The 26,556-nt window shown below is 46.6% G+C and overlaps 1 protein-coding gene across 5 annotated transcripts; it reads right to left on the reverse strand.

Annotated features, from left to right (window-relative positions):
- LOC120905747 (double-stranded RNA-specific editase Adar) lies at positions 1-26,556 on the reverse strand. Of its 5 annotated transcripts, none has more exons than XM_040316804.1 (10): positions 26,398-26,556; positions 23,739-24,251; positions 15,471-15,491; positions 15,187-15,365; positions 13,879-14,677; positions 11,626-13,011; positions 8,594-9,032; positions 7,931-8,527; positions 5,458-5,709; positions 1-5,368 (listed from the first exon to the last, which is right to left on the reverse strand). In XM_040316804.1, the coding sequence occupies exons 2-10, from the start codon at positions 23,896-23,898 to the stop codon at positions 4,765-4,767; spliced, it is 4,437 nt and encodes a 1,478-aa protein (XP_040172738.1). In that variant the 5' UTR covers positions 23,899-24,251; positions 26,398-26,556; the 3' UTR covers positions 1-4,764. The 5 variants fall into 5 exon arrangements, with proteins under 5 accessions (XP_040172738.1, XP_040172735.1, XP_040172736.1 ...); XM_040316801.1 differs by having other exon boundaries at positions 23,739-24,329; XM_040316802.1 differs by having other exon boundaries at positions 23,739-24,329; positions 26,380-26,556.

Here is a 26,556-nt window from a genome sequence, read left to right on the forward strand (position 1 = left end):
TTTTTTTTTACTTTTCGAAAACAGACACACACACGCATATAATCAATAATTTTGCTTGTCTACTGCCGTTCTAGGAAAAAAAAAACCTAATCTCATTTGTTTCAAAGTAGGTAGTATAAACCGTTTGTCATATTAATTGCTTTTAGTTTGTTTGTTTTTGTTTTGTTTTTGCAGTTTGCATTGTTTAGCTAATTAAGTAACACGCCGATAACCGATAGAGTGCCGGTTCGTGGAAAGATTGCTTCCAGGGCCAACGTGTGACGAGTGCTGAGTTTGTAGCGGGGTATTATGCACACACGGTACAGGTTAAATCAGTTCAAATAAACCTTTAACTTTCATGTGCGGTCTTTTCTTCCGGGGTGCTCTCTGCTTCCCCCGTCTCTTCCTTGCGAGTGGTGGGTGGTGACTTCCCCCATTTTTCAACCATGCAACAAACAAAAAAACGTCTCTATTATCATATCACACACCCTAGACGCTCGGTGCAGCTTACAAGCTAGGTTTTTTTTTGTTTTGCTGTAGTAAATGTAAAAGGTCATTTTCATTTTCCCATGTTATGAGCGCCTTACTATCATTCTATGCCTGTGCCTATATATGTCTATGCATGTTTGTGTGGCTGTGTGAGCAGAATTGCAAGTTTTAAATCACTTCCCTATTCCCGTATGCTGAGTGGCTGATTATTATATCGGTTCTCTCTATTCGCAAATTCAACTCAACATAGCGAGCAAAACACGGTGTAACTATTTACGTAATAGTTTTTTTTGCTTCTTTTGTACAAATCATATAGCGCTTTTGGGGAGGGCAAAGGAGAGATTACTTTTAATGCAACTTACACTAAAAATACGTATTTGTTTGTTCGAGAAACAATACAAGCAATGTATCACATAAAGTTTCGAACAGATGGTGTTGCTTGGAGGGTTGTTGGTTGGTGTGTGTGTTTTCTTATCTCTTTTGCAGCAATTTGCTTGAAAGGGAGCCGGTAGAGGAGGGAAGTAGATGATGCCTTAGGAGGGGGACACAAGGACTGAAGGAAGAAAGTCGTAAATTGTGAACTGTTGTGAGAGAGCTGTTCATGCGTGCGGCAATTAATTGACATTTAAATCACCCACAAAAACACACACACACATACACATAGACACACGTATGTGCAAGATGTGATTTAAAATTGAACCAAGTTCCTGCTGTACAACTTCTTGCCGCGACAACACTGCACTAAACACCGCTCCTGCTGCAGCTCACCAATAAAAATTCCTAATCCATTTGATTTTTTTCTTTTTTTTTTTTTTTGCTAATTTGCTGTTTCGCTTTTCGCTTTAAAATACACTGAGCACACGATTTCCCTCCCAGATGCATTTTGTTCAATTGCAAAACCAACAAAACAAACACCAACCGTCGCGCAATTCAACTACTACAAACGCGCTAGATAAAACTGGCTAGAGAGAGTGAGAGAGAGAGAGTGAGAATACTCTGAGTTGGCGGTACAGTGAAATCTCTCTAAGATAAACATTTTGACGGGTCTGTCACTTGTTATGTCTCTTCAAGATGAATGTCTCCCCCTAAGGCGAATATCCTCTAAGCTGCATGTGCCATTTGGCAGCCTAAATTCTCTAAAGAGGAATGTTTGCACGACAGTTCACAAAAACATTGATCAAAGGATGCCACGTGGATTGCCCCGTGGTTGCTACTATACTTTAAAGCAGCATTTTAATTAGTTTTCTGACGGTCCCTTTAAGATTCGCCTTGTAGAGATTTCTCTGTATTTGTCTCCCGTTCCAATGTGGTGCAATGGGTTTCCCTTTTTTACTATTGAAGATTTAAATATTCACGAAACTCCTGCGCTGGGTAAAGTAGAGAACACACACTACTAATACCGAGGTACGTTAGTACCCCGATAAACACAACCCGAAACCCGAAAACAATCGAAACGTGTGCTTGGTAGAGCTTCCATCGCTTTAATAACATACAGGGCTAGTTAATGTGCAGGTCGTCTTTGATTTTAGCCATAGCACCCTGGACGATAAAATTCTGATTACGAAAATCACAATCGCAATTAAACTGTAACCCCCTCCTCACAGCGAATATCTGCCGGTGTATGAGCGTTTGTTCTGTATGCTTCTTTTGCTTGTTTGTCATCCTTTTTCCGGAGCATGTTGTAAAAAAAATCAACCCTCTCTTCACTTGTACACCTGTGCAATGTAACACACCTGTTCGTTCGCAACACTTGTTTCCACCCCGCAACTGTTTGTTAGTTGCTAATAACGCCTAAAAAAAACAAACGTGTCTATCTATAGCTACAAGTTTATCATACTATTTGCATTCGCTCGTGTACATAGGTAGAACACTTCTGCAACTTCGCTTATCGGCTAGGTTTAGATAACGCACGGTTGACAAAAGGCTGACGAGAAAAGAAAACAAACATTCAACAGTCAATTGGCCGTTCGACAAACGTACCGATTGCGACCTAACCTGGTCAGGAAGGAGAGGGGAGAGGCGTTACCCAATTTAGCAACAATTATCGATAGGGTAAAAACTATCCAAATTCAATATTTTACGAATATAAACCAAAACAATGTCCCTACCACGCAAACGCAACCGCGCCGAGCCAAGCGCGTGCTTACCAAAACAATCGTGCAGCCTCGGAGCCATTGGGTTCGTCTTAGTTGGCTTCTAATTTGTGTGTTTAAATAAAACACGCCCGGGTCTACGCCCGATCCTGCTCCACTCAAACAGAGCTTTTGAACAAGCGTTCAATTCAAACTATACTAATGTTGTTCAAATATTGGGCAAGAACCGAACAAACTATGCCCATTGCCCGGGTGTGGGACTCGGCAGGGACGCTACTAATGCAATAGGTTTATATAGTCGTAATGTTAATATAACTCGCTTTTCTGAAGTAAATTGTAATGTTACCTCTTTTAATAACTATGTAACACAACCTTATTGCCTTATTATTATTATTATTACTGTTATTATTATTATTGTTATTATTATTACTATTATTTCGAATAAGGATAATTTTGTTTACCGTGTGAACGCGAAAGGAAAATAAATAATTCACTAAGCAATCCAGTATGTCTAGCAATAATTGGATCTAATAAATTCGATAAACCGATATCGGTGTCTCAATACTTTGAACGTGTGGATATGTGTAAAATAAAATGCGTGACAACGAAAGAAGGCGGAAAGGGCTTTAAAACACACACACACACAGTATCGAGTATTCTCTGCTCGCAAAATTGTTCCCCCTTTAAAATGTGTGCCTGTAAATGTTTGCGGTGTTTTTGAGCATTACCATTATATGTAAATATGTTTCTGTTTGTGTGTGTGTATTTAAGAGTATGAAATGAAAGGGTTGGTTGCAAGTGGAAGAGGAGGTGTGGTCGCTGTGCCCCACCTTCGTTCGTGCCCTGTGTATGCTGTGTACGTTATGATATTTTGAGAAAAGGGAAGATAGATCTAGTACAACATAAAATCAAATATGAGATCGTCGTTCGTAAAGAAATGTAATCTGTTTGCTGGGAGGGAGGAGGTTTCGTTTCCCTCACTGTTACCGGCAAGCAAAGGCATATATGTACATATGTGTGTATATGCGTGTGTGTGTGCGTGTGTGTGCAGATGGTCCATGATGTACTGGCTGAACAGCGGATCAAACCACATCACATCCACCCGCAGAGGTGTTAAACGTATACGGGCGAAAGGTGTTCGTAATGGACCGAAACAGCTGCACAAGCAAACAAAAAAAAAAAACAAAACAAAACCCTCTCCCCCACCCTCCCGCAGCAAACGATAATACACAAGCCGATAGCCAAATCTAATCCAATTTAAAAAATAAAAACGCTAATATTTCAAACGCTCTAAAAATACCAATTAAACGATAGTAGAGAAACTACAACCAGTCTCATAGTATTGCAACCCCATTCCAAAAGCGGGGCGCACAAATTTACAGACAAGCGCAAACGTTGCTAGCTTTTTTCTTTTTCTGTTTTGTTCACCAAACTGTGTAATGCTATTTGTTTTTTTTTCCTACTCTACTCAATTCTAATGCCTATTTCTCCTCTAGCTGGAGAGGTTTTTTTTACAAGATTTTGTGTCATTTTCATTTTCTTTTTTTTCTGTAGAAAAATTCACACCTTGGGGTTGCTGTTTGCACGACACAAACTCAACAAAAGAATTCAAATTCATTCAAAATTTTCAAAATTTCAAAATTTTCAAACTTAAATCAATCTAAACCGTATTCGATGATGGGGGATGCCATTTTCACCACCAAGCAAAGGTACGCTGTGGAGTTTACTATGAGAATAAAAAAAAATCAAGTTAGAATACGCTGTATTCGAAAAACAAGATTGCCTGCAACTTTGAAATCCCATTTGGAAAGACTAAAACCAAACAAAACTGGTTTATGCAAAAAAAACAACTGAATAGTAAAAAATTAGTAGTCAAAAGATAATAGTTATCCCCCAAAAATTTTGTAAGACGCCCTTCTCTCTATCTCTGTCTCTCTCCCTCCCCCTTCAATAACGCCTTCGCTCATTTCAAACCCCTTTTGTTTGCCCAGCCTCTCAGGGTTGAGTGGTTTTCGCATCACAAAACCAGCAACAAAACCAGACCAAGCACATGGCGCCGCCCACGTTAGCGTCGCTTAAACTAACTACCTGACGAACTGCTAGAATTGTTGTTACGCTCTACGGAAGTGTTGCTAGCGCTAGTGTTGTCGCTGTAGCCGATCGACGCATAGTTGCGCTTGCTGGAGGAGTACTTGACATGATGTCATTTGGAGCTATTTCCAATGGAAGAAACGTTGCCCACGGCGGCGGTATTGGCGTCCGCTGGCATTGGCACTGTCTGGGGTTGGTTAGCGTACTGTGGCGGCTGCGGCTGCTGTGCCTGCTGCGGCAGCGCTTGCTGCGGCCCGAGCTCGCTGCACTCCTTCGCCACGATCAGCGTGAACTGGTCCTGCTCGATCGGTTTCTTCAGCCACTCGCCGAGATCCTCCTTGCTGAACGCGGCAAACAGTTCGCGCTTCGCCTGCTGGTACTCCGCGACCGACATCTTCGTCTCGAAGTAGGTCGGCTTCACCTCGCGCAGCGGTATGCCGGGCAGGCCGGCGATCACGGTCGAGTAGCGCTGGTAGAACGACTGCTTCGACAGGCGGGACATTTTGTTCGTGTTGGTGTTGTTGTTGATCAGCTTGCCGGTGAACGAGTTGACGATCTCCACCTCGGTACCGTTCGTGATCCAGTTAATACTAAAGTTGGGCGGTTTCGTTTGATTGCGCGACTCGGCCGATGTCATCAGCGCCAGCTTCGGCTTGTTCAAACGGTACGGAGGGGGAAGCCCTTGGATCGCGCTCTCTATCCTGCCACAGATGGCTCTGCGAACGTGAAACACAGACACACATACACACGCACATCTCGGTTAAACAATCTCGAGAATGACTCTCCCGCGCACGACACCACTTACCGATACATGTGCGCCGGATGCAGCAGGCTGCCCAGCACGATTGAATGCAGATAGATCGGCTCGATGATGGACGCGAGCAGCGAACCCTGCAGACCCAGCACGTTCCAGCGGGAAATTTTGTCCGAGCAGGACATGGTCAGCAGTCGCTGACCCTGCAGCACACCGTCCCAGGTCTGGATGCCATCGCTGCTCTTGACCGGTATCGTGCCCTCGCCCGACTCGACCTTCGTACGGAGCTGTCCGCGCGCTTTCCTATAAGAAGAATGAAAAGAGTGAGTCCCAAACGCTCCACGCAAACCACATGCGGCTCTTTGCTGCTCTAGCATTTAATGGCAGCCCTTTTTCTATTCATATATGCATAGGACTTTCACATTTTTAACGCTTGCTTTATCAAGCTGCGCTTTTGACGTGGAACTCTACGAACATTATTATAAAATGTGGCTCTTTCAGCAGCAAACTTTGCCAACCGCTGGCTTAGGGCGACTAATTAGCGCCTGTTTCAAACTGAGAAACACAGTTGTCACAGTTGTTTTCAATATCTTCAGAAAAGCTCCAACAAGCTTCTAGTAATTTAAACAGATACTTCTGCTTTACTGCTTTAAACCAGGGGTCTCTTCAAACTACGGCCCGCGGACCATCGAGAGCCTACTATGCACAGTGCTGCAAAATGTCACTGTCAATGCCATAAAAAAATCTGACCAAAACAAAATCCATATCAGCGTCACGTACTCAATTCTAATCAGAGGTGATACTCAAAAGGTTGGTGTGACTTATACATGCTCATGACATGTTTGCGACCATCGCTTGGTCAGTCACTATGTCACGACTTTTTTTTTTGCTGTGATCAGTTTTGCAAAATGTCACTGACATAGTCATGACAAATTCCAGCTGAAACAAAATCATGTCAGCGTCAAGAGCTCTACTGCGATGATCAGAGGCGAGCCTCAAACAGCTGGTGCGACCATCACATGCTTGGTGACATTGTGTGCAACCAACTCTTGGTCAGTCACTTGGTAGCGATATTTTCAGTCGGTGTTCATCACGATGGTCATGGGAGATATGCGGTGCGTGCGAGTGGTTCTAAGAAACAAAATGAGCATGTTTTCTCGCTCTGTTTGGCCCGACAGGTAATCAAAAAAGATAGAGGGAGAAAGCATGATCATTTTGTTGCTAGAGCCCACGCGCCAAGTATATTCCAAGAATGTCGTGATTATCGTCGACAAAAATGTCGTGACCAAGTGAGTGACCAAGAGTTGGGTGCTTCTCCAACTGTTTGAGTATCGTCACTGATCATCTTAGTTGTGTACGTGATCTGATTTGAGATTCGTTTCAGTCATCAGTATTGATGACTGAAACAGTGGCATTTGGCAGCACTGTTCACAGCTAGAAAAAATCATGATTATGCTTGCTCCGGCATTAAGCTAAGCTTGTCAGTCAGAGTATCGCGTTGGACTCAAGAATTTACGTGTCGTGTTTAGCATGTCATGACGCACTTTTATTAATTATCAGCAATGAGCATCAAATCAAGCTACCACGAATATGTTCATTGTTTTCGTTGGTAAAAATCTCGTGATACTCATGACATTTTGCAGCACTGACTATGCGACCCGCAATGCCTTTGTGAAGATTAAACAAAAAAAGTGTTTGATTTTTACTATTTTAATGAATGTTTTAAGAAGAAAACCAGCGAACTGAAACGTTTGGAGATCCCTGCTTTAAACATTCGTATAGTATTATTGCCCCGGAAGGGGCCCCTTACTATGTGAAAAGTAAGGAAGATTCCATAGGGAAGATTCCATTGGTGCTTCGCTTCGCTACCGTCTTGTCGACGTATTTTAAATCGTCTACCAGCTTTGATTTGGAGATTTGACGCCTACTGCGATGTTATTTCAATTGCCTGTCTCTATCGATGTTATCTACCAGACTTCCAACTTAAAATACGGCTTTTAAGAAGTAATCGCATCAAGGAGAATCAAACCGAGTTTAAGAATAAGCGCCTGTTACGACTGAGAATAACAAAATGAACCTCATTTTTTATGGAAGATATTCTGAATAACTCAAATGTTTGTAAGGAAGACAACTTGTTGAGATCGAATTTCACCATGCTTATTATAAGAGATTCCAAAGGTGTGGAATATTCAAACCCCTACATTTGAAACGAGAAATTAGACGCGAACCCTGCTTGAAATATGTTTGTTGTTTAAGAGCAAGTAAACCTGTTTTGGAAATGCCTCACCGGTAATTATAAAAAATAATCTGTTCTGTTACAAGCGAGGTAGTTTAGTTGCAACGTAAACCTTTTATCCTTGGCAATATTGAACTAAAAGAATAGAACAACCCTGTATGCTGAGGCGTTGAAGTAAATGAACCTCGTGAAATTCTGATTGCCAAAACTTGTCAAGGTCCCGTATGCGACTGCGGTAGCTCAAATCTTAGGTCAAAAAGGATCTCGCGACAAGCGACAATGCCTTACCGATTCGGATGCTTGTCCACGTCCATGCTGTCGTTTTCGTGCGGGCTGAAGACGCGCGCATCGCCGCACGGTGCCGTGTTGATGTACAGATGGAAGTAGATGCCGTCCTTCAGCGTGTACAGGTTCGCGCCGTCTTTGGGCGTGTTAAAAATGATTTCCTGGCGTGCCTGCCGGTCGGGCGCGTTCGGTTCCGCCTCCTGCCCCCCGGACGGCACTGCCACCACTGGCGCCGCTGCTGCTGCTGCTGCTGCTGTGGCCGTGCCGTCGTGGGCCGCCGGGGGGACCGACGATGCCGATTCCTCCTCTGCCGTCACCGTGCCCGCTTGCTGCTGCTGTTGCTGGCAGAGCAGATCGAGCTGACTGTAGAAGAAGTCCATCAAGCCGCGACGCGCGATAATTTCCGCGTGGGAATCATTTATAACCGAGCCGGTCACGCTCATGTGCTCGCCGCTGACGCACTTGGTGCCGGTCGCTAGCGATATCACGCGCGCCGTCTTGATGTCGTACCCGTGGGTCATCACGAACCCGGCCAGCACCTTGCGCCGGCTGTACACGTCGCTGCCTTTCATCACCTCGTTGAACTTTTCGATCACCAGTCTGCGGGGAGGAACAATTGGAAAGAAGGTTAGTGTGCAGCAGTACACGTGCAGCGAAACAACTTACTTGCCCACCGCGTCCGCGAACGTTTGCGGCAGCTCGAAGTTTTTGTTCTGCGTGAAGCTGTTGTCGCCGTTCAGCGCGACACCGCTCGGGCCGCCGATCGAACCGTTGCTCGTGCCGGCCGATATCAGCCCAAACTTGGACTGCTGAAGCGGGCTGAACGAGATGTTGCAGATCGAGGCGAGCGCCGCCTTGGCGGCCGCATTCTTCGCCATCTTCTTGGACGGGCCCGTCCCCTCGAACCGCTGATTATCGTTCACCGTAACGACGACGGTGAATTTCGAGTGCTGCAGCCCGTCGGACGAGACGCACTCGAAGTGGGCGTCGGTAAACAGCTCGTGCAGAAGCATCACCGGTCCCTTCTCCGGCTGCGGTTTCGGATGGTGGCCGGCCGCCACGTTCCCGCTGTTGCGCAGCGTGCTGCCCGACGACACCTTCAGCTCTGCGCCCGATACCCACCATACACGTACACACACACACACACACGCACATAAACGGGTGGTTGGTGGGGTGTGGTAGTAGTGGCCGGTAGTGGATGCCGCGTAAGGCAACACCGAACGAGCACGCACACAGATTCACAGCGCAGCGCACACGTGGGGCGTGTGCAAACGGAAACAGGACACGAGAGCGCGCGCCACAAACACGACGGCACAAGTAGGTACACACACACACACACGAGCAAGCGAGCAAATGTTACACAACATTCGAGTGTGAGAGAGAGAGAGAAATAGAGAAAAACAGAGAGAAAGAGAGAGAGAATGAGAAAAAGAAAAGAAAAAAAAATGATGGATTATGGTACGATGGGGCAGCATGAGAGGCAAAAAACGTCTTCCGAGTAAGAGGGGGGGGGGGGGTGGTAAGGGCGGGAGACACATTGACACATATACGAACAAAATAAGGGTTTAAAGAGGGCAGAGGAAATAGGAAGCAAGGGGTGATGGATGAGAGCGGGGAGGGGGCAGAAAGTGTACGGTGGAAGAAAAAGGAACGCAACACTACTATACTTTGCAAATATATAATACTATCGGCAAATTAACTAAACAACCAGTGTTTGGGGTTAGAGATATGTAAAGGATGTTGTGGGAGGGGCGGTGATGATGAAAAATTGTGATCAAACTATCGTGATACAGAGACAACGATTTACCAGAGATAGACTAGAATAGATAAAGAGAGCAAAAGAGAGAAAGAGAGAAAGAGAGAGAGAGAGAGACAAAGAGAGAGAGAGAGAGAGAGAGAGAGAGAACGAGGCACGAAAATGAAAAAGGAGTAAAGGAAGAACGCATTAGCATCAGTAGAATTGAATTTCCCGCTTGCCAAGGTCAAGGTTGCCCTTTTTCAAATTGGAATTGTGTTTTACTTTTCACGTTGGAGTTAAGGTGGAATGGAGTTGAATGGCATCGCTCTCAACGGAGTTGATTCTTGTTTTTAATCGAACGTTTCATTCTGACTTCTCTGATTCAAGTAAAAAAGGAATGTTTGAATATTATTATTTTACAAATGGTCCTATTGTAACGCATATTATTTGACTCTAATCTAGCGCAAACAAACAAAAATTGCTTTAATGAAGGCCAATGCAGTAGACTTATGTATAACAGTATTAATGGACTGAAAAAATGACTAAATAGCAGAGTAATCGAAAATTATTGTGGATAGAAAATAAAATCATAATTAATAAATTATTCTTTAGCATTGGATTTGCAATGCGCTTTCCTCAATAACCGAGAATGATTAGGTCGCATAGCTGAGTTGATAATAAATCTACTTGTATGCGAAAAGCTAACCTTAATCCAAAAATATCTATCCTAGCACATACCCTATATTTGTCAAACTTAATCCTTAACTAGATAGAGAAGAGGAGAACTATGTACAGAATAATAGAAACTACTGATTTTTGGTTAAATACGTTCTTCCACTGGTTACGACATTTGTAGATGTATTGTATCTCACATATTCTCTAAAGATTCATGAATCTCAATAATTCACAAAACTTAAAAGATTCATGAATCTCGAAGGAATTCTCGTAAGATTTACGAATCGCTAGGGATTCATAAATATCAAAAAATTGATACAGCTCGAGCTTCTTATTATTATTCTTCTCGGCGTAACAAACTTAGTGATCATGTCAATCTACAGAGGCTTTCGAGACTTCTGTGTATGTACAAATTCAATGTTTTTAAAATCATACATCTCTAAAAATTCATGTATCTTGGAAGATTCATGTATCTTACAAGATTTTTGAATCCTTGGAGGAGAGAAAAATCAAATTTCGCCTATTGAACCACAAACGAAAACCGTAAAACTTATAGTTAAGTGTGTTAGCACTCAATGCGGTTAATTGAACCCACGGTTGGAATGGTGAAAATTTAATTTCATGTACACTCATGCGAATAGTGTTTCCTCCCTTCGGGCAAATTCTGAGCAAATTCAATTCAACGCAGCTTGGCGGCGGGATTGGCGCGAAAGAAAGTTATAACCAAACGGTCCTAGTGGGGTGGAGTGGGAGGGAGGGAGAGCAGAACACAGAAAACAAAACAAAAGAAACCGACGAGCAAATCATAATCGGAGCGCCCACAATTATTATACATACAAATGAAATGAAACCCTATAGAAGGCCACAACAACGAAAACAACGGATGAAAAAAAAAAAACAAACACACACACACAAATCGCACGCAGATGATTTGAGTATTACATGGAAATACACACACACACACATACACGCACGCAAACAAAATACATAATATAACGAAGGGCGGGTGAGTGTGGAGGCGAGAGAGAGAGAGAGAGAGATATGGAGAGTGGCCAGGGTGGCTGGTACATTGGCCAGGGGTGCGCGGGGTGACGGGAAAACAGTGGGGGGGGGCTGTGACACGACGACCGATGGGGGCGGTGGCCGAGTTAGGTGTAGTGGGTGATTGGGTGGCAGTTGGAGGCGGACGGGCGGGAAGCTTTTGGGGGAGTTTGTGGTGGTGGTGGTGGTTCTTTGGTGGAAAGAAAGTATAAACGATAAAAGGAGAATTCAATTTAATACTTGCTTTCGAACCGTTTCTTCCATGCTAGAGCCTTTTCATTGGTATTTTTAAATAAGTTTAAGCTTTGCTGAATTTTTTCAACCACTTGCCGATGACCGTTCTGTGCGTAAGGACTCGTTAGGGCGGGCGGGATGGCTGTAGTGTTGGGAAAGGGATAGCTAACCGTATGGTGGTTGTGGTGATGGTGGTGGTGGTGGTGGTTCGCGCCGGGACCGTCGCGCACGTAACCCTTGTCGCCCCCGCCCCCGGTACTGCTGGCCGCCAGGGCAGTGGTGGTAGTGGGGGAGGCCGAAGTAACGATCACAATGGCGGCGGCGGCGGCGGCGGGATTAGTGCTCCCGTTCGCGATCGAGTTAGTAGTGGAAGGCAGGATGGTGGTGGTGGTGGTGTTGGTGGGGGTACTAGTACTGGTAATGGTGTTGTGGCTGTTCTTGTTGCTGTTGTTGCTAGTGCCGCCAGCCCCGCCACTGCCGCCACCGCCGCCACCACCGGCACTGGTGGAAATGTGTTTGGCCAGCCCGTCCTTCCCGTTCGCCTTGCTGTTCGCGGCGGTGCTTAGTTTCGTGACGTCACTACGCACTAGGGACAGGTGGTAGGAATTGATGGGTGAGGTGTCAAAGTTGCCAAACTTGTTAAAATAGTTGTGGTGGCTGTTATGGTGATGGTGGGGGTGGTGGTGGTGGGGATGGTTCTGATGCTGCTGCTGCTGCTGCTGCTGCTGCTGCTGTTGCTTCTTGGAGCCGTTCAGCGCGAACGAATCGTACTGCATGTAATTGACGAAGCGATGGAAATCGCTCGCCGCGGACAGGGCCGCCTTGCCGGACTTCGCCTTCAGCTTTCGGTACGGTGCCGCCGCTGGCTCGTTCGGTTTCGCGTCCCGCGTCCGGTCCGGTCGGAGCGGCATCGTGCTAGCGGCGGCAGTGGTGCAGCCGGGTTTCCCCAGCAGTGGGTTGCCCGGCCGCGGACCCGACGCCATGACGTAGCCGGCCAGCGGCAGCATCAGGATGGCGGTGTTGGTGGTGGTGGCGGCGGCGACGGTGGCAGCAGCAGTATTATGATGTTGGTGGGTGAGTGGGGAGGAGGTGATGGTGTTGTTGTTGTTGGTGGCTGCAGCGGTACCGGCGAGCGGGAGGATCGCGCTACCCGGGGCGGCAGGACGGGGGGAAGAAGGTGTTGGGGGCAGGGAAGGGACGGTGGGGAAGGTGGCCAGACCGGTGGGGGGGCGGCTGGTGGCGGCGTTGGAAGTTTTCGGGTCGGTACCGGTGGTGGTGGTGATGGTGGAAGAAGCGGTGGCAGTGGTAGTAGTAGTAGTAGTAGTAGTAGTACCGCCAGCACTAACGCCGATATACTGTTCGTAACTGTCGTTGTAAGTGGTTCCAGTAGCTGCAACTGAAGGACGATACAGCATATCGATGAACAATAGTATTAGATTTCGCGTTAGATCGGATCGTGAGCGATGGGGGTGGGGAGATCATGAGGGGGAACTTAGAGGGGGGGAGGCGATGAGCAGGACATTTTTGTTGTTGTTTTTGTTGTTATTGTTATAAGGGGGGGGGGAAGCCGGCGATAGGTCGGGGTTTTCTTTTTGCGAGGAGAACGGGCAATTGTTGTAGTTTAACAAAAAGAAGATTGTCCTTTTAAAAAGAGAACGGGAAAAACACAAAAACCAAAAAAAAAAAACAAACCAAAACAGAGAGTTAAAAAGAGAGAAATTGAGAGAGAGAGAAAAAGAACGAGAACAAGTGGAAAGATCAAAGTGTTGAAAAACAAAACCCAAACACGTGAGGAAACAAAAAAAAAAACAAGGGAACAAACAAAATCACAAACGCTTCACAAACGCATCATATATGCAACACAACTACTACACCCGGATGGTGGTGGTGGGGTGTTTTTGCATTTTTTTTTGTGATAGAGAGAGAAATAGAGAGACAGAAAAATAGAAAGAAAGGGGGAGAGAGAGAGAAAAGGTAAAAAAGAAGAAAAAACCATGTGGTGGAGTGATTTATTTGGTCGAGAGGAGACAGAGAGAGAGAGAGAGAGAGAGAAAAAAAGAGAGAGAAAAGAGAGAAAGGCAAACGGATAACCTATTTATGAAGATAGGGACGTGTGTGTGTTTGTTGTGTGTTAGAGTGGGTGGTTTTTGGGGGGGGGGAGAAGGGCTGGTGGTATGGTTTTGTAGGGCGCATAGAAAACCAAGAAATAAGAGAGAGAGAGAGAGAAGGCAATTAAAATGTGGGTAGAATATAGTGAAATTACTGTTGGTAACGATACTGGATGCCGCTGCAGGGGCCGTTCGAAAGCTCGCATTAGCATTGTTGTTGTGGTTGTGGTTGCTGACCGTTCCTACCGCCGGCGGCTTATCCTGCGCCGACTGGTGATGGTGATGATGGTGCTGCTGCTGCTGTTGCTGCTTCTCACCGTCAGCCGCAGCAGCAGCGGCCGCCGCGTCCTTCCGGTGCCAGTTGCTGCCGTTGCTGTTGGCGGCCGGCCCGATCGCGCTGCTGTGACTGCTGTTGGCGGTGTTGCTGTTGTTCGTGGTAGTGTGGCTGTTAGAATGTACCGTCGTGTTGCTGCCGCTAATGTCGCACTGGCGGCTGTTGTTGGTGGCAGCGACACCAGCAGCAGCAGCCGCCCGGTTTGCACCGTTGTTGTTGTTGTTAATGCAGCCGCTACTGCTGTATGGGGTTTTGCTGCTGCTGGTGTTGTTGTTGTTGCTGTTGCTGCTGTTGTTACTGTGTAGCGAGTGGTTCGAATTGACGGTGGTGCTTTCAGTCACGGCGGCCGGCTTGCCGCCGCAGGAGCCGCCGGTGGCAACGGGAGCGCCCGCCACCTTCTCCTGCGGTACGCCCGGCCCGACGACCGCATCCGACAGCGGGAAGATGCTGTTCTCGATCATCGGATCGTCGCTGGTAAAGTCCACGTTCTGCAGCGGCTCGATCGGGGTCAGCGTCGCGCCGTCTTTGAACTGGATGAAGCTGCGCAGCGCGGAGGCGGCCGCGGCCACGCGCGCCAACTTTTTGCTCGGCCCGGTGCCGACGAACTTTTGCCCATCAACCTGGTAAAACAAACCGTTTACGAGGGGTTGGGTTTGGTGGCGGGGTCGAGTTGCGGAGGGGAGGGTGGGAGAAGAGCGCGTATGTTTTCGGGCGAGGGTGGTTGTTTGATTGTTTGCGGTTTTTTTTTTTAATGTTTAAGTTTGGTTTGTTGTTGGTTGTTTTAGGTCATTTGTCAGACACAAAGATAGGAGAGAAAGAGAGAGAAAGAGAGAGAGTGTGATAGAGTTGATGGGGTTGGTAAATCTTGGTTAGCAACGGAAGTCAGCAAATGGGGGTGGTGTGTGTGTGGTTTAAGAACAAATAGAAAAACACAACAAAATAGAAACAATTAGCCCAGCAGCTGGCCTCTGCCGCTGCTGATGATGCCGCTGCTGCTCCTGCTGGCTCCTCTGTGGGTTGGCAGACGCGCAGAATGGCGCAGGCCACTATTTTGCAAACGGCTTTTGTGAGCACTACACACACACACACACACGCATGGTTCTTCTCGCCGGCTGTGTCGTATGCTTACCACTACCGATATCGTAAAGATCGGCGCATGGACGGGTCCGGTCTGCGATTCCACCTTGTAGACGAGATTGCGCTTCAGCTCGTTCAGCACGGCGACCGTGTTTTTGGTCTGCGGCACCTGCTCCAGCCGGGACTCGCCCGCCTTGGACGAGTGTTGCAGTTTGCGCCGCTTTCGGATAGCTAAAATTACACGCAGGATAACAAAAAAACGTCATTAATTGCACGAACGTTGGGAACGGCTCAACCGTTTTTCTGCAAATCGGCCCAAAACAGTTGAATTCTTACCTGGAGAATTTCCATTGGCGACTACAGATGCATCATATGAAACGAAACAAAAAAACGGAACGATATTAATTACGATACTATTATTGGGGCCTTTCACGACTCTAGTCAGCTTTTTGTATGGAATTTGACAGTTGGAGGCTGAAATCATGTAAACACTCCATACAAAACCACACATAAAACTAGCCTGCAATTTTCGGTCTAGATTATTCTAGCCTCAAAGCTAGAATTAGATTCGAGTACCTGCTCGAAAACACGGTGTTGTTTACATTTACCCCAAGGTGCATTAAAGAGATCACGCGGTAGAATCTATAATCTAAGTGTATGTAGTCCAGGTGGTTTCATAGCATTTTTATAAACAATTTTGTACATCACTTTTTGACAGGACGGGTGAAAGCTTTGTCTCAAACAAGCTTTCTGGAGGCTTGACGAATACACAAAACACTCTTAAAATCTTCATTCAGAAGCAGAAGCGATAAAAATCAGCCTTTTAAATTCATAAACCTTGAGATAAGCCAACCTGTATATTATACACACTTAAATAGCTGCTCGAAATCTGCTATACAATGCAAATAGCTGACAGGCTGAAATTTCAGCCTACGAAGTTAAAACGGAAAGGGCTCAATTGTTGGGAAAGGAATTAAGCAAGAATAAACATGGGTTCCGCAGCTGCAAAGTTATTCTATAGTGCATAGCAGATTTAACAATTTGCTATTATCAGCATTGTATTACACTATTGAAGAGAATACTCCCTCTTCTCAGTGATTTGAATCAGAATATTAGAGTGATTCTAGTGATTTCCATTATTGGGGCCCTTCACGATTCTAGTCAGTTTTTTGTATGGAGTTTGACAGTTGGAGGCTGAAATCATGTAAACAGTCCATACAAAACCACACACAAAACTACTCTAGTGACATTTGTTCTAAATTTTTAACCATGATCTGCTCGAATGTTGCTCGAGATACCAAAAAATGTGGATTTGTGTGTGATAAACCGTATAGAAAGTGTCAAAATTTCGTTTGTGCGTGCAAATGACATTCTTTTATTAGATGAAGATGGCGTCCAATTCCAATTATTTGGTGAAAATTAGATGTTTTTTTGTATAAAATGATTACACAACCAGTAATAAGAATTTCAAACGTAATTTCCCAATGGATAGAGAAGAAATCATAGAAAAATACACCTCTAAAAATCCCTTAAACTGGTGCAGTTTAAGGGAAGTTTAAGGTGCCAGTTTAAGGGAAATAGCTCGAAATCCCGATTTTAGAACTCGAAAATGTCAATTGGGTAGCCTAAAATTTTCAGCCAATTCAATTCAATGTCAATTGGGTAGCCTCAAAGCTAGAATTAGATTCGATTAGATTAGATTAGATACAAGACTAACAGCATTCAATACATTCTCAAGACATTGTTTACACATTAACATACATGTCTTTTCCCAGGTGACAACTGTTCTACATTTTTAGCTTAAATTCCTCATGAACAGCTCGACTTAACCCATTGCCTCATATAAACGCTTGAAAACATGGGTGTGTGAGTGAACAACGATGTGTTGAAGCGTTGATGTTTATGTCAGAGCTTCGGTAGAAGTCGGACAAGCAAGTAGCTTGCAGTTTCGTCTTCGGTGTTCAACAATCAAAACACTGAGTAAGAAGAAATAACCCGCTGCGCAAATTCGAGCAGTTTCCAGCGCAGAAAATGCACCAAAATCTGCGCTGGCCAGCGCAGATTTTGGCTGCTCTCCCGCGCTGTTCTTCAGCGATTCCTGCGCTGGGTCGCGCAGTTCGAGCAGTTCGGACAGTTCGGGCGGCGGCGGAGCAAAAAAAAACGGTCAAAAAATTTAAAAAAATAATGGCGCCCATTTTTTCGTCCGCTTCTTCTCCCTCCCTCACCCTGGCTTGCCTTACTTGCGCTTCTGCCCGTGCCTTCCGCCGCCAGCTGATTGGGTGTTTGTGGTGTATGCGTTGATTCATATATATGCATTGCGGTTGTGTATTGTTATTGGTGGGTGTTAGCATTTATTAATTTGTGTGTGACCTTGAGACGATGCGGGAGAAGCTGGTTGGGTTGGCTTGGGATTTAAAGTGTTATCGGTGTATTGATGGTTTATTTTATTTCGTGCCGCTGCTGATGAGACCATTCGATGCCCCTGCCAGTTGAGGGTGAAGAAGCCTATTTAAAACAAGCGTAGGAGAACGTCTAACACTAATCTAATTTTTTTTAATTTGAACGTGTTAGATGCTTCAACGACCTTCTAAGCATCATGTAGCACAGTGTATAGTGGCAATAAAATGTTTTTTTTTTAAATATGCCTAAATCTGTCTCGAGTTTTCGGGCCACGACACACACACACACACACGCACACAGCGCGGGGAAAGTGACCATTCACTCTATCATGCTGCGATCCCCCACCCCGCCCGGCGCTTTGGATGATGATGCTACAAGAAAGCTGAACCAACCGTTGTACCGATAAGGTAGCCGTAATCGATCATGTGGGGGGGGGGGGGTTGGTCTAGTGGGGGGTGCGTGCTTGCGCGACTTCGGGGGTGCGTGCTCGCGAGCGCGCTTTCGCGGGTGCTTGCTGGCGTGCGCGCTTTCATGCTCGCGGGCGCGCGTACGTGTGTGTGTGTGTGTGCGTGCGTGCGTGCTGGCGTGCGCGCGTTCATGCATGTGTGTGCGCGCGCGCGTGTTTGTGTGTGTGTGTGTGTTTGTGTGTGAGTTTGCGCGTGCGTGTTTGTGTGTGAGTTTGCGCGCGCGTGTTTGTGTGTGTGTGTGTGTGTTTGGAAACCTCAAAACTATTTGATTCCGATGGGTACATTTTCATCCGCTGCGGCTACAAAGTCCATGCATTTTCGATCTCGCTACCTGAGAGACAACACAACCATTGGCATTGGCATCTTTGCGATCGGCTCTGCTGTTGGGTGTATTAAAAAGACACACGATCTAAGCAAACGTGCGTGTGATATGTAGCACATTTCTTTCCAATTCCGCTAGCGGATGCAAGTGGAAACAACATTTTGAATTGAATCCATACAAAAGAGGATTCTGGATTTGTTTATTACGGTGCGCGTATGGTGCTGCACCTGTCCGTCCAGAATCTGGTGGCTTGTTGGTTTGGAGTAGTTATCATGACGCCGATTGACCGGCAATGCCTTGGAATGGGTTCGGATCGGTAGGTTCATGTTTTGGTCGAGTGCATTCCGTGCATTTGTCGCGCCACAGCAGTAGACTCGGCAGCAACAAAGTCAAAACAAAAACTTTCCCCGAGTGTGGACTGCTATGGAAAGTTGTTCTTATTATTATTATTATTATTGGCGTAATAGCCAACGCGGTCATGCCGGCCTTTTCAGGACTTGAGTACCACGTAGCCGGATAGTCAGTTCTTGCTACGGCGGACGGTTCATACGCGGTTAGAACCCACGACGGGCATGCAGATGTGAGGAATGACGGCGGTGCCGCGGGACCGCTCCTATCCAGCGGGTAACTTGCATACTGCCACATTGTCTCCTTCCCGATGCATACGCTGTAGTATGCCGTATGTCTACAAGTGGACAGAGTATTAGCGACAAGGGCCGCCGGAAAGATGGTCGTTGGGGCCCCGTCGCTGGAGAACCTTCTGCACTCCCCCCCCCCTCCCGCCGGCAACAATTTTAGGACCTGTGACCGATGATCGTAGGGATTCCATCGCCAACTCCCCCTCCCCCCCCGCCGGCAATTTAAGTATAATGTTCAATCTCCCAACAGCTGCGTGCCAGTACCTCCTGCTCCCGGTCATCAGTTACCATTGACAGGGGCCTCAATTCGTCTTTCCGCCTTTCATGAACACCTTCCTTTCTTTGACCGATGGATCATAACATTCCGGAAGAAAACACATTTTGCGAAAGTGTTGCACACACACGCACGCTCACACCCACGCACAGATGGCTCAGGATATCTATATAATATACAGCATACGAAAGCAAAAGCTTAGGGTAACAAAGTTATGCTTAATGCTTAACACGTTCAGCACGATGACATGTCCCAGGGACTACCAGTGAACTTTCCAGGATGCTGGTTTCGCAATCACTTTGCGTTCTTGATGCTGGCGGAACGGAAAGCTGATGAAAATCAGTGCCGGGCTGAACGTGTCAATGCGAATTAGGGTTCAGCGCGTTGCACAGCAAACCCTACAGCGTAAACTAGCGATTCCTTAGTCATTTTTATATTGCAGCAATTGAACTCATTGCGCTTTTTTGGTTTGATTTGTGAAAATGCAACTTCATCGCCGCAATGTTTGTTAACGGCTTTTAAGCGCCACAGCAACTCATGAGCATTGACCACACGCGAGAAAGAGATGGCGCTATGGAGGGAAGAAGCACGGACGATGGCTGACAGCGATTGGCCGTGTGACGCACCAACACATCCAAACCTTCGACAGAGCGCTCAGGCGAGGGGTATGAGGCGGAGCCAGGGACGGGCAGCTCGACGAGCTGCTTGACAAATTTGCCGTTGGAGAGAAAAGGAAGGCATGATAAAATTCTCAGAACGCCATAACGCCTTCCGTCGCTTTGCGCAGCGGGAAACTATCTATCCAGGAGTATCAGAATAGCGGGGAAACGCATGGACCAACAAAACAACATGAAAAGTGTTTTATAATACATTTTTGTTTGATATGGATTGAAGAGTACGAATGTTTTGTTTTGGGTCGGTAGCTTGTGCACAACGTCTCTCAAACGACAATTCTCAAAATGGCACCAGAAAAAACGCTTCACTCTGACGTTTCAACTGTTATAATAAGCTTAAACTCTGCAATATCGCTTGCTCTTTAAGCTTCCAGCAACTCGAAAAATGCTAACAATCTGCTCGAAAAAGTCACTTGGGTTTTCACTCCATTTAATCCTTCTAAATTGATACACAAACTGTGATACAGTATAACAGTTGTTATACGGGTCTTTTTTAATAGGGTTGATTACGGTTTGGTAAAATAGGGTTGCACCTCAATAGTTGGGCTGTCTGCCACCAACGAGGCAGCTTTGACAACCTCAAACACCGACATAGTAATCATAGAGCTTTTAAGCAAAGCCATTGCGATGAATTTTTCACTAAAAACTAATTTAGAATATCTGTGTGTTTTTATTCATCACATTCACTGACTATTAAACGCTAGTATCCCACGCACGCAATTTTATCCCATTTTTGTCATTTTGTACCACACAGATTCAGACAGTACGTTCCATTTTGCAAATAAAATGGATGACCACAAAGCCACAAATTGAAGCCTCAGAGACAAACACGGGTGAGTTAGAGACAAACGTTCGACGGCAACGACACATCGCTGTAAAGATTAAGTCATCGTCTTTGCGTGCTTGTACACGAATTGTGTAAAAAATTGTAGAATAAAGTAGGCAGGCAAACCTGCACCAACATAGGTTTGTCACAAATACGCGGTAGTTGTCAAGTTTCGTGAGCGATACATCGCAAAACCGACTTGGTAAATCCTGTAAAGATCTTGGACGAATGGATACCTTTCTATGAGCGATCGCGTAGAAAATTTGCTAGCCATGCTTCTGAATAAAGAAGAGAATACCTCGGGATTCGGTAATTTTACGTAGAGGTTGGAGAGGAATTCTCGATTTGTATACGCTCCTGTAAAATTTCCTGAATTCACCGAGCTCCTACGTTACAAAGATTCTAAACTGACAGCCTATTTGTGACCTACGTCCTCCTACAATCATCTCTACGCATTATTCAATTTCTGTTTCTAGTGATCCTTTTTCCAAGAACTCATTCGAGTTGATCTGTTTCATTTTTACACTCTCGTACCTCGCCTAACTCATTCTTAAGCACATGATATGTCTTAACGAGGCGGTCCCGTGGTACAGTCGTCAACTCGAACGACTCAATAACATGCCCGTCATGGGTGGTTCAAGCCTAGAATGGACCGTCCCCCCGTAGCAAGGAATGACTATCCGGCTTCCGTGGTAATGAATTAAGTCTCGAAAGCCTGTATAGGCCGGCATGCCCGCGTAGGACGTTACCGCAAATAGAAGAAGAAGATGTCTTAACAGCAGTATTGAACAGGGATTATAATGAAGTTTTTGTCGGAATCGATTCCGGCTAGCTCCAAAGTTTTCTGACATCGATTGCGGATAGTAAGTTCGGAATCAGTTTCCGGACTCGTTTCCGGAATCGGCTCCGGAATTGGTTCCGGAATCGATATCAGCTCAGGAACCAGAATTGGCTCCGAAATCAGAATCGGCTTCGAAACGGAGTTGGTTTCGGCATCCGCATAAGAATAGACGTTTGGGTCCAATGGTGCTACGTATTGATAGCCACAAAGGATCAAAAGGTACTTCCAATCGATCCATTCTCATAGAGATTCCAAGACTGATTTCGACTTCTGAAACTTCTTATTTCAATTCAAGAACTGATTCTCATTCTGGAGCTAATTCCATTTCTGAAGTTAATTCCGTGATTCCGTCACAGGGGTAAATTGCGATTCTCAGGTCAATTCTGATTCCGAAGCCGATTTTGAGTCAACTCCGGAATTGGAATCGGCTCCGTAATTGATTTCGAACATGGAATCGGAATCGTCCAAAAGCCATGGACACAAACAAACAAGCAAGGTGACCATTGCAGAGAGCCTTTTTCTTTCACTCTTTCTTTGTACTTTCTGTCATTATAGAGCACCTTGCTTGAAAGTGGCTTTTTTCTTCCAAAATGTGTGGTAAACATTCTTCACCACGAAAAAAGGTTTTAAAGATTTCAAAGCATTCGTTGGGCATATGAAATTCCTTCAACTAGCAGCAGTTGACGCCTTCGTGAGCAGAAGTAAAGTTCAGAAAATGCGCGCTAGCAGCACTCGCCTATACAAAACACACACTTGTGCCTCTACGCAATACTTCACGACACTTCCCTTAGTTTGCGTTACACACGATTCATAGCATCGCAACTTATGCTTGCGTGATATTGCTCGTCATGCAACGTTTCGCTCGTTAAGAGCGGTATTTATTGAGCATTTTATTGATGCAAAAAACTCGTTTTAAGAATGTTCCGCTGAAGGCAAGATGCTTCAAAGCGTAAGCCATATGGACCGGAATTGAATGTTCTGCTTAGTTTTGCCCATCCGATCTTGTGGCCAAACATCGACACCGAATAGGATCATGATAATCACGCAGCAAGCGTGATCCCTCTTTCCAATCAACGACGACGATGTTCGCCAGGCTTAGAGGGCGTTTGATTTCGCTCGAACATAAATCATGCTCCAGGATACAAAAGGCACCCAAGGCTCAAAAGAACATCGACCTCCTTTTATTATAGATTACCTGCTTTAAAAAAGGCAAAAGCCAATTTTACCCCACCCCGCCCGCCACCTGCACCACTCCACATCCTCACTCCATCGCAAAGAAAACGGCAATGAGGCAGGCTGGGGTTTCGGCATTCAAATAACTCGTTTCAGCCTGCAAACCAGGATTGATGCGGTATGTTCATAAATCGCGACTTTATTGCGCTGGCTAATACCGGGCAATAAAAAACGCTCCCCCTCCCCCCTCCATTCCGGCGAGAGTTCCAGCAGTATTCCAATAGTTGCTACGGCAAATACAGCAAGAAGCAGAACGAAAACAAAGCAAACATCGTCCGGCCCTGGGATTCCTCCCTCCCCTCAATTGGCTCATTCGAGCGGGCGGGAGGACCAAACGCCTGGGCCAGTGCTCTACCGGCACTGCTTAAATTAATACATTATTATGTTGCGGACCATTTTTGCGGGTCTAAAGGCCCCGGATCGATACCCAGTGGTGGGGTAGGGCGTGCGCCAGGCGATTCAGCATTAGAGTAAGCATGGGGCTGCGATCGGTTTAAAAGGTCAAGCAGTGGAGGTGATTGACAAAATAGAACGGAATAGAAGGGTACGGTGGCGACCCACCACGACGACGACGACGACTGCCAACCCCGTTTGAAATGAATCCGTTCCCCGTTTTTATTCTCCACGGTGGAGGGGGGGGGGGCAGTGTAGTGGGGTTTAAACCAGTTGAAGAGTAGTGCTTTTGGCAAACACGGTTTTAAACACGCTTCTCACGCCCATCAACAACCCCACACAGCTCCCCCACCCTCTCCCGCTGTGCTTGCCTGGTTTCAGTTTAAGCGTCGGTGGTGCTAAAAAAAATGCAAACAAACAAACAAACATTGAGCATAAAGTGAGAATAAAAAGACATTCAAGCAGATTCCGCGGAAAGGGGGGAGGGGGTGCTCCTAGGATGCCGTGCTTTCGAGCGCGGCGCAGCGGTCAATTACCTGACGCGATTTTGCGCTTCGTGCCGCGCCTCGGCGGCGTGCTCAGCAGCATTGCGGACGACGATTGGTAGCTGGCGGTTGTGTTGCTTTTATCATTGATAGCATTGTTATTGCTTATGTTGATCTTGTTGTTGGTGTTGGTTGTTGCACTGGTATTCATGTTGCGCTGGTTTGTGCTGGGCGGGCCGCCGCCACCGGTGGGGGAGCCGCGCGCTTTGCCGGAGACGCGGTTTTTCGGTTTGGAGGTCCCGTGAGGCCCGTACGGTGTTGCTGTTGTTTGTTGTTGGGGTTTGCTTTTTTTTTTTTTGGTTTCTTTCCAGCCCCGCGTTTATTCCGCGTTGCTGCTGCCACAACGCCGACACAACACGACCGTCACGCACACACACAATCACAATCACAGAGAGAGAGACACAATTGGGGAGAACCGAGAACGGGTTGTGGGGGAGCGCCGAGACACGCGGTGTGTTCCGGGAGCAACACGAGACACTCGGGGGGGAGGAGGGAGGGGGCACCCTAGTAGCACGCAAAGTTTTGATTGATAATTTTAGAACGTTGCATTATCACAATTTTCACGCTCGCAGCATAATCATGCTGACACGGAACACGGCGGGGGTTGTTTTTTTTTTTGTTTTGTTTTGTTGGTTCCAGGCGCCGTAGTGTTGGTGTTTTTCAGCCAAACACGGAACAGCAAGAACGTAGAGAGCGAGAGAGAGAGAGAGAGAGAGAAAAAAAAACACACACAAATCAGTCACGGAAGAATATTTCACATTTTCCCTCATCCTTTTACCCCTCGGGTCCGACATAAGCACACGGTTTTTTTTTTTTTTGAGAATATTTTCACACGAAACTATTTTTCCACACACACACACACACATACACGCGCGCACGCGACACGCCGTTCCGAATGTGGTGCGGTGCTTCCGTAATTTCCGTACAGCGCGGCCGGGAACCGGGTGCAAAGGGCGAGGAGAGCGGGGAGGTGGCACGCAAAAGAGCGATAGAGAGAGAGAGAGAGATAGAGAGAGAGAGAGAGAGAGAGAGAGAGAGATAGAGAGAGAGAGAGAGATAGAGAGAGAGAGAGAGAAGAGCGTTAGCGCTTGCGCATCTCAGTATTTGTACGCATTAATTGTGTGTACGTTGGGGAGGAGGAAGGGGGAGGTAGGAGGTCCGGGAAGGGGACCGAGAATGCAGTCACTTGCGAATGGAGACACCTTAGCGCTGGGCATATACCGATTCTCAACCCCCCCCCCCACCCATCACAACCCCTTTCGTTTCCTTTTAAAAACTCCTTCCTTCTCCTCCAAACGTCACCGAATGTCCTTAAAATGCTATTTTTCTTCTTCTCCTTCATTTTCGACGCACACACGCCAGAATGTGGCACAGAATACGTGTGTGTGTGTGTGTGCGATTTTTTTGTTTTTAGTTTTCCACCGCCAGTATATTTTCGGCACATTTTCGGGGTAATATCGAGAGGGTTGGGGGGGGGGTCGAGAACTCCACGCGGAAACGCCGTACGCTCCACTGTCACTGCTGTAACACGCCGCCGCATGCGAGAGAAAAGATACGTTCCCTCCCCCCCGGTCACCCACTTTTGCGATGGAAACTGCGTAAGAAGGCTGTTCCTGCACGCTTTTTTTCTCGCGGACGCAGACGGTTGCGCTCGGGGTATGCTGCTGCTGTACCTAACCGACCACGCTATTGCTGCCATTTTCCGCAGGACCCGAGTTATTGGGGTATGTGCGGGAGGGAGGAGGGGGGAAGGGTGAGGGGGTCGCATTTTTAGCCTGACCACACCGGCACACACACTGCACCCATCGGTTCCCGTTCTGTGGGTGAGCGGACGGGGAAGGAGGTTGTCTGCCTAAAATAGATTTTTTTCTCTAAAGAAGGCCACCAACTGGAAGTTTAACAGTTCGTTTAGAAACGACGTTCAAAAAAAAAAAAAGGTGCACGCTACTTGCTACTTGTTTAACTATTTCCTTCTTTCCTAATGCAAAAGGCCCACTATTAATACGTAACCATAGCGATATGCGGGGCCCCGTGTGTGCCTTTTATTTTTTTGGTGGAATTCCACCAGCCTGGAAAGTGCCGCAAATCGTCGTTGCAGTGGATTTTTGTATTTTACACACAACATAAAAAAACTAACGCACTACACCATTTTCCAGGCGAGCGTACTGCAGCAGGCAATTTAATGATGGGGAATGGGGCGAAGGGGAGGGGAGCATGTGAGCTCTCTTTCTTTCTCTCTCTCGCTTGATGCAGTCTTTTGCACGCACCGCTTGGTGTGTGTATGTCTGCTGCTGGTGCTGCTGCCGCTGCTTCACAGCACCTACACTACCGCGCCAACGAGGGAAAGATTTTTCTCTGCCCTCGGAACCGCAGTGGCAGCAGCAGCCCTACACTATTCTCGGGGAAGAAGAAGAAGAATAAAAAAGCATTTTTCTCCGCTTCTCCCGACCGACCGCACACACCGTACACGGGCAGGGGCCGCCCCGCCGCACACACCGTTTCTGTCAGCTGATATTAGCAGGCGCGCCCGCACCAAAAACACACCGAAAGCACTTAACAACTTAGCAAAAACACTCGAACAACATAAGATATGGGGGAAAAGAAGAAGAAGAAGCAGAAGAAGACAAACAACCCCTTTCGCAATGATTACTTTTGCACACACACTGCACAGCACACGGCACACAGCGCACAAGGCAGGGACGACAGCTTCGCGATGCGTTGTGCTCGGTTCGCCTCTGGGTCGGGAAAATATGTATTGCTTCGCTTGCCTGTGAGCGCTGCGTTTTTGCCTGTCTGACAACTGGCAATT

The sequence above is a fragment of the Anopheles arabiensis genome, chromosome X, assembly GCF_016920715.1.
Source record: "Anopheles arabiensis isolate DONGOLA chromosome X, AaraD3, whole genome shotgun sequence".
NCBI classification, from domain to species: domain Eukaryota; kingdom Metazoa; phylum Arthropoda; class Insecta; order Diptera; family Culicidae; genus Anopheles; species Anopheles arabiensis.